A 12,948-nucleotide genomic window follows, 5' to 3' on the forward strand; every position below is an offset into this window, starting at 1 on the left:
CATCAGTGTGCATGTTAACGTGTTGGCGCGTTCATTTTCACGAGGATACGTGTGTGTTCACGTGGGTCTATCCGTGTCATGTCTGCGCTTTGCTGGGGACACATGCGGCTTTTGACACTCGTAAGGGTCTAAGATGGGAACAGATTGTTGGTTCCCTCGTCTGTTTGAAAAATATTTCAGGAGCATCTTTTATGTGCCAGCATCTTGATAGTCTTTGGGGATAAAATGGAACGTAAATAAGCCCGGCTGCAGCCTTTAAGGACCTCACGGCCCGGGGGTGGGGGAGACGGCAGATGGAGTGACCACAGAGCTGAGTATGAGGACTCCCCCTGGGAAGGAAAGCCAGCTGCTTCGGGAGGAGGACAGGAAGGACGGAAGTTTCACAGGAAATATTTGGGCACAGCAGCATGAAGGAGAGTCCAGGCTTGGGGGGCAGAATGTGCAAAGGCCCCTTGGTGACAGGGAGGAGAGGTTTGAAAACCATCCTGCGGCCCATGGGTTGAGCTCCGAGGGGAGGTGGGACCACAGCACACGATTTCCGTGGAGCTGTTAGAATTTGGTGCATGACTCTGTCAGGGTCCCGGCGGGGAAAGGAAGGCTGTGCCAACCCAGGACTGGGGAAGGGTCCCCTGAAAGGACCTTGTTCACAGGCTTAGGGAAACCCACGGGCGCGTAGGTAGCGGCCCAGCACCCTGCCCCACCGTCGGTCCACAGCGGGGAGCCCCAGCCGGCGGTCCCCGGCGTCCTGCTCTGCGGCCCCGGCCGGCGGTCCGGCCCCGTCCGGAGCCCTCGTAGGGAGGCCGAGACCAACGTGGGTGGGGGCGGGGGTCTGTCTTCAGCCTGAGAGAATCTGTTTCCCCAAATCCTTTCCTCCTGGGAACAAAAGAGCTTCTGGAAACAGCCCAGGAAGCCGTGCGGCAAACCTCCCCAGCGGCACAGAAGCCCAAGCGGGAAGAAATCGGAATTACTGTCTCAGAAAAATTGCCGCCCGCTGCACGGGCACCGGAAGCTCTTCTGAGCAGGCAGCACAGGGAGACGGTCAGATTCCTGGCGGAACAGACGCGACGCACGCGTGGGCTCACCTGGCCCCTCCCAGAGGCAGCGGGATTCCCCGGGAACCGAACACCTCCACCAACACCCGCTTGTGCGTGTCTCTGTTCGTGCCGCACGCAGACGGGAGCAGACGGCGCCTTCCCTCCCGGCCCCCCTTGGGGGACGACACACGGGGTGACGTCCGCACCTCGGGCCGCGGGGGGCGCACCGGTCTCCCTACCCGCGTCCTGGCTCACTGCCGTGGGTGTGCCGGCCGGTCCCTCAGGGCTGGGCACACAGGTGGTTCTCCGTTGGTGTCACGAGCGGCGTGGTGATGCTCAGCGTGCACGTGTGCCTTTCCGCGCCAAGGCTCCGTCCTGGGGCATCGCGGGTGCTCGGTGCTTCGAATGACGTTCCAAACCGCCCTGCTCGGGGTCGAACGGTTTCTCCTGTCACCGGCCACGAATGCGGAAGGGCTGTGCCCCCCACGCTGGGCGGCACGGTGATTGCTGATCTGGGGGGTGAGGAAAAGGCCTTTTAGGGTCATTTTGCCAAGCGACTCCCTGCTCTGGGTGCCTTGTCCTGTGCCGACACCGTGCCTGGGTCCACGTCCCCAGTGCTTCACCCACACGGGGATCACGGCCCCTCCTGAGCCCCTGCTTTCTCATCTGTAAGCCAGGGAGGGCACCCTGCTCCCTTGTGAGTGTAGGGAGGCCTGAGACCCTGGAGGAGGACCGGGACCCCGGGCACATGCCGAGGAGGCACTGGAACGGGGTGCTGAGCCCTGCCCGGGCCAGGAGGGTCTCTAGTGTGTCTGACGTCTCCCTGGGGCCTGACTCAAGATGGTGCCTCCCCCAGTCTGAGCCTGGCACCCCCTCCCCCCCGGGGTGTGGCCCCTCTACTGCCCCCGACGGTGTGCTTTTAGGGGCTGGATCTGGGGCCCAGACCCTCTGGGGTCTTAGTCTGGGACAGCGCCTCCGTGGGGTGCTGAGCGGCCCTCCGGGGTTTGGGCTCCGTGGGCTGGTGGATCCAGGCTGACCGGGTTGGGTTCTGACCCTGGAAGGGTTAAGTTGTCTCAGCGGGGCCTCAGCGTCCACCCCTACCCTGCACTGCCCCGCGTCCACTCGCTTCTTCCTCCTGGACCCACCTGGACGACTGTGAACCTTTCCTGAGTGCTGAGACTCAGAACCCCCCAGAAACCACCCCACCCCGTTCGCGGGGCTCTGCCCTCTGTCTCGTGACCCAGACCCAGCTCCTGGGGATTGGCGGGCAGGTGCCACGCGTCCTCGAGCCTGCTCTTCCCCCTGGCGGGGCCCCGCGTGAGCCCCCAGAGCGGCCTGAGCTGTGGGGGCAGGAACGTGCCCGCAGCCTCGGAGGCCCCCTGCCCAGCCTAGGCCTGTGTCGCACGACCCCAGGGCCCCGAGGTCCTCAGGCTCATCCAGGTGTCTCTGGGCCCAGCCGGTGGACCAGGAGGCCTCCATGGTGTCGACCCGGTTTTGGAACCCGAACCCAAACGCAGGATCTTGGTTCACTGATTGTGTTTCAGGTGTATTCCGTCCGCAGACGGTCCTTCTCGGGTCCCCTCGCCACCGGCCGTCAGCTCCCAGAGGGCAGGGCGTTTCCCTGTTCTGTCTGAGGGGTTCGCGTGGGGCAAAGTAGGGGACCGCGGCTTGTCTAAGGCGTTCCTGTTGTAAGTGTGACAGACGTTTGTGCTGTGTGCTCAGCGGACACACTCGTAAATGGTTTTAGACTTAGATATGGGCTCACTCGCCGGAGAAAAATTGGAAAATACAGGACGGTTAGGAAAACCACCAGCTGTAGTCCCACCATCCAAACAGAACCACCCTCGGGCTGGGCCGGCCGCTCCCGCCCCTGGACCTTCCACGCCCGCGTGCTGTGTGTGCTTGTCCCAGACGCTCGCCTGGGGGCCTGGGGCCGTGGCCTGAGCCCCCGCTGGCCGTGCAGTGAGGCTGTACCTCCTCCTGTGAGCTCCCAGGGAGGGACACGTCCCGCGTCGCACTCAGGGCAAGGTCACAGAGCCGCTGGGTTCTTCCCCAGGATTTGCGCTGACGGCCGAGCGTGTGGTGTGTGTGCGTCCGTGAGCTCACAGAGGACCGGGTGCTCTTGTGGGCCACGCGGTCGCAGGCTGGGCCCAGCTGTGCTCCCTGGAGGGCAGGGGTGATGGGACGAGGCGCCCAGCTCCGGCCAGGGGCGCCCCCAGCCCCCAGCCCTTGTGGGTCCCCACGGCCCGGCAGCGGGAGGGGCAGAGACGGTGGGCCCCACGACCAAGCCAGTGCCGCTTTGCTCTGCGTGCCAAGCGCGTGGGTGCCGACCTCGGCCCCGTCTCAAGAGGAGCGTGGCACTTGGGTCATTAGAAGGATGATCACAGCGTGTGCCTTTCCAAGGTTGCAATTAAGGAAAAGTAGCCTCTGCTCTTCAGCAGGCGGGAGTGCTGGGGGCGGGCGCCGGGGTCAGCAGACGGCTGGGGGCCCACCCCGCCCCAAATCTGGGCTCGGCAGGGACCCGCCTGGATAGGGCCATGCTGGCAGAAACGGGTCTGGGGCTCCCCGCCACGCCAGACCCTGCCGGCGGCTTGTGTCACCGGGGGCTCTGGGGGAGCCTGTGGCGGGGGACCGACGAGGCACAGGCCCAGAACTCGTTCGGTTCCCTGACGCCAGCTGCCCTGGGACTTTCAGGAGACACACATCCCGGCGGGTGACACTTCCCTGAACCCAATTTCTACCCGGTGCTGACGAGCAGAGGGGTACCTCACGGGCCGTGTGCACCCTGGGATCTTTGCTTGGAGCGAGTTTTCCCAAAAACGCCATGCCAGGCCGTGACAGCAGGGGATCGCGGCTGTCAAGGGGCCCTGAGTCGATCACAGCAATGACAGTGAGCCGGGCCCTGCTGAGCATGTTGTGAGGTCTCCATCTCTGCCTCAGTGGCTCTGAGAAGGCTTTCCAGATGTCAGGACGATTGAGCAGGGTTTTGAAGTACAGGTAGGAGTTTGCTGGTCTGCCCGGGGAGGAAGGCCGTCCCAGGCGCAGGGCTCAGCACGAGGCAAGGAGGAGCGAGCCTGCCGTGTCTGGTGGGCGAACCAGCGGCCTCCGTTACTGTGGTGGGGACGCCTGGCTCTTCGAGAGCACAGCGCTGTGGGCAGGGCAGGGGCGGGGGGCGCGGGCCGCCTTCCTGGGTTCCACAGGGGCCTCTGCTGACGCCGGAGACGTGCCTTCCTGGAGGGCCCTCCAGTCACGTTAGCCCACTCCTGGGGGCAGGATCTAGGTCTGTGGGCGAAGCCTCCCCTTCTCTGTCCCCCGAGCAAGATGTCTTTGGCTGCCGTGGCCAGGGAAGGGGCGAGGGGTGCTGAGGACCACCCTGTCAGTCCCAGTCCCCCCTCCCCCACCTGGAGCCAGGAGCCCCGCTCTGAGGCCTGTGCGTGTATGAGCTCGTTTATTCTCGGGCCGGCCCCGGGGGTGGCCTTTGTCATCCTCGCATCCAGAAGAGGAAACCGAGAAGCCGAGGGCCCGCTCACACCGCGGGCGGGGGCAAGATGTGGACGTGGGCGCTGTCCGAACCGGGTGTCTCCCGGCTTCAGGAGTGAGGGGTCCCCCGGGGCCAGAGGGGACCTCAGCTGCACACAGCTCCTGGTCTTACCGGCCCCGGAGCCGCGAACAAGGCCACACACACCACGGAACGTGGCTGCTTTGCTCTGGGGCGGTGTGTGCGTGGCAGGCCTAGAGGTACCACTCACCAGCACCGTCCTGTGTTGGGCATGGGACTTGGGTGCCGGCCGCTCAGCCTAACCCTGCGGCCTGGGGCACGTGAGCCAGGATGTATGAGCCTCGGTTCCTCATCTGAAAATGGGGCTGATACCCAGAGGACCAGAACTCAGGGGCGGTGTGGGGACTAGGTGACAGTGCCTGGGACATAATACGTGCTCAGCAAAACCCAAGCCAGTTCTGTGTTTTGTCAGGAGCCTGTCCTGAGCACGGGGCCCAGGGCAAGGTCCCCAGGATGTGAGCCGCTGGAAGGAGCCGGGGGGAAATACCGGGCAAGCCTGGCCTCGTTCCCTCCTCCTCCTCCTCCTCCTCCTCCTCCTCCTCCTCCTCCTCCTCCTCCTCCTCCTCCTGGCCACCCCTCCATCCTTTAGGGAATGAATTCCTGTCTGTGTGGGCGGGAGCCCTGAGCCCATAAAGCAGTTACCCTTAGACCAGGGCGGTAACCGGAAGGACCGAATCGTTCAGAATTACACTTCTGTGTGGAGAACAGCTTCTGGTTTCATGTTCTTTGCTGAGTACCCTGGGGCCGGGAAGGTGGGGGGCGGGTGTCCTAACCCAGACCCTCGGTCAGGCTCCCACCCACACCTGCTGCACCCCTGCCCGCAGAGCCCCGGAAGGACCCTCCCCCACATGACCCCTAAGAGGTGCAGCAGGTTCGGGTGGGGTGGGTGAGGGAGGGGGAGCAAAGAAGGAAAGGGCCGTCCCAGCATGCAGCTGGCTGCTTCAGGTGTGAGGGAGTGAGTTCCCCGTCACTGAAAGCACACGAGTGGTCCACAGTCTCGCCACGTGGTCCAGACACGTACAAAATAACATCCTCCTTGTGGGGAGAACAGAGAGGAAGCAAGGTCAGCGTGGTGGGTGGGTGGGTTCCTCAGGATGGCAGGCGGCCCCAGGTGGGCAGCGAGGGGGCCGCGGGGTGTCTTTGAGGTCTCTCTCCACCCGAGAGCCCAGCACGGTGACATTGGGAATGTAGGTGTTAGATCACACAGCCTTCTCTGTAAGGGCCAGCCGGTAAATACTCCCAGCTTGGCAGGCTGTGAGGACTCGTGCAACTGTGTAACTCTGTCGCTGAGGCCCGTGTGTGAGCAGCCACAGACGGGATGTGAACCAGGGAGCCCAGTGGTGTTCCAGTAAAACTTTATTAACAGGAATGGGCGCGGGCCAGATTTGCTTTTCGGCTGTCGCCTGCGGGTCCCTGCATTAGAGGGACCAGGGGCTCAGGCCTGGAGGCCCCAGAGGAGGGGTGGCAGCTGAAGGAAATGAGGACAGCCTTTCTTGGAGGGGGGGAGGGTGACAGGGGCCTCACCCCAGAGGTCACCCAAATGCTGCCTTGCTTCTCTGGGGGTCCACCTGCCATGGGCCCCGGGTCCCCTCATTCAAGGCCTTGCTACGGCTCTGATGGCTCCAAGCAGACAGTTTTAAAATATGCAGCTCTCCACTTTTCAGGAGGGTGCTCGGCCCCCATTTCCGCCCCTCACTAGGGGTCCCCCGATGGCACACACATGGTTGCTGTTGTTACTGGCAAGGGAAGCGGGACAGCCTCTTCGGGGACACCCTCCCTGGCCTCGGGGACGGCGTGTGTGCTGGCCCGGCCCTGGGGGAACGGCGGCTTCTGGTTGTATTGGTCTGGAGGCAGGGGCTGGACGCTGTCATTCCATCTGGGGCCCCGGGGACGCTGGGGCCCCAGGGAGGGAGGCCTGCAGGTGCTGAGTCCTCTGTCCCCCCCCCCCCCCCCCCCCCGCAGGAGAACTGTATCGGGTTTCCTTGAGAAGACAGAGGTTCCCCGCCCAGGGCAGCATCGAGATCCACGAAGACAATGAGGTGGGCGGGGCTCCTGGCGGTGTCTGGGCTCCCTGTGGTCAGGACTTCAGGGGGACCCCCAGGCCGGTGGACATTTGACTTGCTCTTCACCGGACTTGCCGTGCGACGCCCTGGGCAGGTCCTTGTCTGTCTCTGGGCCTCCGGCTCAGACCCCCTCAAGAAGGGTCTCTTGGGGCCCTTGGGGCCTTGACAGCGAGGGGCCCGCTCCGCCAGCAGCCTGGGCGGCCCCCTCTGCGTGCACAGGGGGCCACACCGGGGGCCGAGGGTCCCCGCACCTGCGCCTCCTCTCCCTGCCTCCCGTGTCCACCCCGCCCAATGTCCTCCTCAGGAAGGCTGCCCGCGGCGCTCCTGCAAGACGCACGTGCTCCTGCTGGTGCTCCACGGGGGCAACGTCCTGGACACGGGTGCGGGGGACCCGGCCTGCAAGGCGGCCGACATCCACACCTTCGGCTCCGTGCTGGAGAAGGTCACGCGCGCCCACTTCCCGGCGGCCCTGGGCCACATCCTCATCAAGTTCGTGCCCTGTCCTGCCGTCTGCTCCGAGGCCTTCTCGCTCGTCTCTAAGTGAGTCCCTTCTGCCCACGTGGACTGGCCAGGGTTGGTGGGGTTGACGAGGGAGTGCTGTCTCGGAGGGGGGAGGGCGGGGGGGTGCCTGCCGGGGCGTCCACGGGATGTCAGACGTTGACTGGCCATGAACACGCTGGCGGGGAGAGGTCAGCGAGGGTCCCGAGCAGTTAGCAGGTGTGCGCCCAGCCTGCCCTGCCCTGCCCTGCCGAGCCCGGCGGTGCTGGCTCCCTGTGCTCAGTAGGCCCGGTCCCCTGGCCCCAAGGACGCTGAGGCCCCGGGAGGCCCAGCAGTTGCCCCCAGGGTTACCCAGAGAAGGGAGCCGGGAATCGAACCCGGGCAGCCTGGCTTTCCCGCCGCACGGTCAGAGCCCGGTGCGGGTGTGTGTTCTGACGCGGGCGGGCCAGGCGCTCTGGACGCCCGGGAAGAGCCAGGGAACCTTCCCTGGCCTGTTTCATCTGTAACGTGGGGACGATCGCGTCGGGAGCACCGCGTGGAGTGTTTGCGAGGACGCTGAGCGCTAGTGTGACTCACGGCTTCGTCCTCTGGCGTGGATGACGCTCTCTCTCGAGGACAGCGGGCCGGGGAGAGGGTGTCCGGGTCCCCATAGAGAAGCCGGCCGGAGGGGATAAGGCATCAAGCTCCCCGGGCCTGGTTCCTCCCCCGCTCCTGCCCCCAGTGGGGTCATGTCGGGCCCTGGTCAACCTGAGTTTGGGCCCTGGGTGGGGGTGGGGTGGGGTGGGGGCTCCAGCCAGCTGGCTCTGATGCCCCAGGGGACCACGGCAGGCAGGGTGGGGGCGGGGGCCGGGCAGGAGCTGGTCCCCGAGGGGGTCTGAGCTACGGCAGAGGGAAGGGCTTGCACGTGGGGAAGCAGGGCAGCAAGGATGCCGTAGAGCAAGCTCTCGGTCCTTTCTGGGCTCACGCCTTTCCGCAAAGCCCGCGGCCCTGGACCCTCGCCCCAGGACGGTGCACACCATGTCATGCGCACAGCTACGTGTCCATCTCCAAGCTGTGGCTGACGCGGGTCCCCTTGCCTGGAACCCTCTCTCTCCTCCTCTGTAGCGTCCGTAAAGCCTTCCTTGAGGCCTAGTCCAGATTGCACCTCCTCCGGGAAGTCTGCTATGATACGTCCCCACCCTGATCCACACCAGGCGGCTTCCTCCAAATTGGGGTGTCCCTTGGGGCCGTGCAGAAGAGGGCAGGGGAAGGTGGCCGGCCAGGAGACGCCAGGCCCACATCCCGGGCTGGCGCGGGGACGGTGCCCCGACCTGTGCTTTGTTTCTTGTGGCTCCTGCCTGGTTCTGCTTCGAGGGCCCCGAGCAGGGGCCTAGCCACGGCTGGCCTGTGCTCTCCTCTGCCCGGCGCGCAGCCCCAGACCTGCCCCTGCCTGAGCCCGGCCGGGCTTACCTTGACCCTGTCTGCAGCCTGAACCCCTACAGCCACGATGAGGGCTGCCTCGGCAACAGCCAGGACCACGTCCCCCTGGCCGCCCTGCCCCTGCTGGCCATCTCCTCTCCGCGGTACCAGGACGCGGTGGCCACCGTCATCGAGCGGGCCAACCAGGTCTACACAGAGTTCCTCAAGTCCCCTGACGGAATCGGCTTCAGTGGGCAGGTATGACAGCCTGCCTCCCTAACCAGCCCTGACCTAGCCTGACCGCTGTCCTCAGGCCGACCCTGACCCGGGTCTGACCCCTGACCTGAGTCTGACCCCTGACCCTGGCCTGACTGCTGTCCTCGGGCTGACCCTGACCAGAGTCTGACCCCTGACCCTGGCCTGACTGCTGTCCTCGGGCTGACCCTGACCAGAGTCTGACCCCTGACCCTGGCCTGACAGCTACCTTCGGGCTGACCCTGACCTGAGTCTGACCCCTTCCCCTGGCCTGACTGCTGTCCTTACGCTGACCCTGACCTGAGTGTGACTCCTGACCCTGGTCTGACTGCTGTCCTCGGGCTGACCCTGACCTGAGTCTGACCCCTGCCCCTGGCCTGACTGCTGTCCTTACGCTGACCCTGACCTGAGTGTGACTCCTGACCCTGGTCTGACTGCTGTCCTCGGGCTGACCCTGACCTGAGTCTGACCCCTGACCTGAGTCTGACCCCTTCCCCTGGCCTGACTGCTGTCCTCGGGCTGACCCTGACCTGAGTCTGACCCCTGACCCTGGCCTGACAGCTGCCTTCGGGCTGACCCTGACCAGAGTCTGACCCCTGCCCCTGGCCTGACTGCTGTCCTTACGCTGACCCTGACCCTAGTTTGACGGCTGCCCTCAGGCCGACCCTGACCCAGCATGAACACCCATCCCCCACAGGGGTTCTGTCAGTGGCTCTCCGGGACAGGTCCCTTACTCTGCCAGGGACAGGGGACTGGTGCTCTGGCCGGGTACGGGGGCGGTGGGTCAGCGGCGGGTGGGCCTTTAGCCCCAGCTGTGTGTCCCCCAGGTGTGTCTCATCGGGGACTGTGTGGGGGGCCTCCTGGCCTTCGATGCCATCTGCTACAGCGCGGGGCCCTCGGGTGACAGTCCGGGCGGCAGCAGCCGGAAGGGCAGCATCAGCAGCACCCAGGTGCGGGCCGGCCGGTGGGGGTCGGGGAGGGGCCTGTCCTGGGGAGGCGAGGCGGGACTTCACCCCGGTACGCGGTCACTACCCCGGAAGTGTTGCCCTACGGGAGGAGGGCGGGTTTAGGCCGGGGTCGGGCGCCTACGCCCGGACCCCCGGTGGGTGGCCCCGGGCCGAAACCCCGCTGTGACTCTGGTGGCTCCCGCGCTCCTTCGCAAGAGTGCTGACCTGACGTCTGGGGTGGAAGGGGTTCATCCGCGCCCCGGGGGAGGACACGGGGCCCCGGAGTCTGTGGTGGCTGCAGTGCTCTCCTGCCCTCTGCGTGACCCCAAAGGACGCCCCCGTCGTGGCGGACGAGGCGTGCGGTCTGGCCGGCAGCAAGCGTCTCAGCAAGAGCAGCATTGACGTCTCCGGCGTGCCGGACGAGGACGCCTCAGAGCCCCAGAGGCCGTTGCCTCGGAAACAGAGCGACTCCTCCACCTACGACTGTGAGGCCATCGGCCAGCATCATGCCTTCCTGTCCAGGTAACCGCCTCCCGGGCCCCGTCCTCCTTCCTGCGCGGCGTCCGGGGCGGCGAGGACCAGCCCTGGGGCCCAGGCCCTTTCAGGAGGCCTGTAGATGGGCGCGGAGAGGCTGGGACCCCGGCCACTCCCCGTGGGCCCTGCGCCCCGTCCCTGCGCCGCCCCGACTTGCGGAGAGAGGAGACGGCCCTCCAGCGTCGCGGGTGCTCAGCGTCAACCTCTGGCAAAGGGAAAATTACGCCCGGCCCACTTCACTGCTGCTTAAGAAAAGGCGGTGGAAAAGCGGATGCGGGTGTGTTTTGCGAGCCGCTCCGGGGGGTCGTTCTGTTTGTCAGACGGGGCAGTGGAGGCTCCTGGAGGCCGGGAAGCGTCCTGGGATCACATGGCCAGCGCCGAGCAGCTGGGGCCGGACTCCGACTCCTGGTCCCTGGTGTGGTCCCTTCTGCAGAGTTGAGTGAGTTACGGGCACACTCATCAGGGCACAAGGGACCCACCTAGGAAAGCAGGCCTTGTTCCGCGCTGTCCCTCCGTTCTCTGCCCTGTCTGTCCTCGCTCCTTTCTTAGCCAAGTGGCAAGTGTCACGGGGCCATTAGGAGGTTTGCAAAATAGGTCCCCTGTGACCGCTTTGGGGTCTTCCCCTTTGTACGTATTTTGTATATCCTTTGCGTTTAGTTTTCCTTGGAAAAAGAACCCTTCTACCGGGATCTTTTCGGATCCTTTGCCTATGTGATACGTATTCGGTAAATATTCTTAACGGGGAGCGTTTCACTGGGTGAGCGGACAGACAGCTCCCTTCATCCCAGTAATTGGATACTTGGCTCCTTCCAGTTCTGGGAAATTACCGCGTGCCTAAACTTTGGCGCGTGTGTAGGGCTGTTTCATTCGGGTGCATTCGTTCCCCAAAGAGAAATCCTTCCATCAAAGGCCCCGCACATTCAAATCTCTGACTATTCGAAGCCCCTCTGTCAGCCTCAGTTCGCATCAGGCTTGCGGGGTGAAGTCCTGACTTTTCTGGTTCACCCTTGAAAAGTCCTTTAAGGGGGCGCCTGGGTGGCGCAGTCGGTTAAGCGTCCGACTTCAGCCAGGTCACGATCTCGCGGTCCGTGAGTTCGAGCCCCCGCATCAGGCTCTGGGCTGATGGCTCGGAGCCTGGAGCCTGTTTCCGATTCTGTGTGTCCCTCTCTCTCTGCCCCTCCCCCGTTCATGCTCTGTCTCTCTCTGTCCCAAAAATAAATAAAAAACGTTGAAAAAAAAAATTAAAAAAAAAAAAAAAAAAAAGAAAAGTCCTTTAAGAAGGCCCCAAATCCGGAGGGCGACAAGAAGTTGGAGGCTTCTGGTAGCCGGTTCAGCACAGCCAGCTTTTCCCTCTAGCGTAGGGACAGATGGCAGTTTTGTCAGACACCAGCGCTGTCCTCGCGGGGAGAGACAGGAGCCCGAGGACTCAGATCCGGCTACCCCGACCCCTCACGCACGGCCGGCGGGGGGACTGGCCCGCGCTCTTTCCGTTGTTATTTCTCAAATTCCCTCTCTCCTCCATCTGGAATATTCTAGTTGAATTTGCATTCAGTTACTTGATTCGTAGATCACGGGATCCCACTGGATCGTCTCACACTCTGAGCTGCACTTAAGTGCCACCTGGACGGTCCAGGGGCGCCCGGCTCTCCTGCCCGCCAGGCCTCGGCGGCCGCTCTGGGTCCAAAACAGCTTCGGCCCGGCTCTCGGGAGCAGCAGCGCCCGGGCTGGGACTGGGGGCAGTTCTGTGTGTCCCACCTTTCTCTTCAAGCCCTGCTCCCTGTGCAGGTGGTGCGGGAGGGAAGCGCACGCTGTCTGCACCTGGGACCCGGGTGACAATGAACTTGCCCGATTCTGCAGACCGGCTCCGTCCGGCTGGTCCGCGTACCGGCCAGGCCGGGCTCCGCCGGCAGACGGCGCGGGAGCTCGCCGGGGGCCCTCGCGAAGCCGGCCCGATGGGGCAGGCCTGCCAGCCTGCAGGATGCTTAGGCGCTCTTAGGCCCTCAGCCCAGCTGAGAAAATGTTTTACCGGATCGTGGCCGTGAGCGTCTGTCCAAGTACGGTCTCTGGCTGCCGGCAGTCACAACGGCAGAGTTGGGTAGATGTGACGGAGGCCAAACGGCCCCGCGGTCTAAACCATTCACCGTCTGGCCCTTCAGAGAAAAAGTGAGCCGACCGACACCTGCCTCAGCCGGCTGTCGGCCGGGCCCCGGTGGCCCGCGCCAGGGTGGCCATCAGCTCTCCGGGCTGGCCGGCGGGCTCTGACCCTGGGCTCTCCCCGCTCAGCCTCCGCACCCCCGCTCCTTCGCTGACCGCCCTCCCGGGGCTCTCTCCCCTGGGCAGCATCCACTCGAACGTGCTGAAGGACGAGGCCGAGCCCCCCGCGGCCGGGGGGCTCCCGCCGCCCGAGGTCAGCCTGGGTCGCTTGGACTTCGACGTGTCCGACTTCTTCCTCTTTGGCTCGCCCCTGGGCCTGGTCCTGGCCATGCGGAGGACAGTGCTGCCGGGACTGGACGGTGGGTGGCGCTGCCGGGGCCTGAGAGGCCTTGTGTCTCTGGACCACGGTGTCGGGGCCTCCGGCTAGGGGACGGTGGGGGGGCGCAGGGAGGGGTGGGGCGTGGGGAGGGGGGAGGGAGGGGCAGCCTCCCCGGGTGGGGCAAAGG

The 12,948-nt window shown here is 64.9% G+C and overlaps 1 protein-coding gene across 1 annotated transcript in view; it reads left to right on the top strand.

The window, feature by feature from the left end:
* PITPNM3 (PITPNM family member 3) overlaps positions 1–12,948 on the top strand; it is a 68,522-nt gene that overhangs the window by 39,894 nt on the left and 15,680 nt on the right. The window contains 6 exon segments of the mRNA XM_058704554.1: positions 6,556–6,632; positions 6,961–7,196; positions 8,621–8,810; positions 9,635–9,757; positions 10,086–10,276; positions 12,629–12,801. Of these exon segments, the coding sequence (XP_058560537.1) occupies positions 6,556–6,632; positions 6,961–7,196; positions 8,621–8,810; positions 9,635–9,757; positions 10,086–10,276; positions 12,629–12,801 (990 nt within the window).

This window comes from Neofelis nebulosa, chromosome 16 (genome assembly GCF_028018385.1).
Source record: "Neofelis nebulosa isolate mNeoNeb1 chromosome 16, mNeoNeb1.pri, whole genome shotgun sequence".
Taxonomy (NCBI): Eukaryota; Metazoa; Chordata; class Mammalia; order Carnivora; family Felidae; genus Neofelis; species Neofelis nebulosa.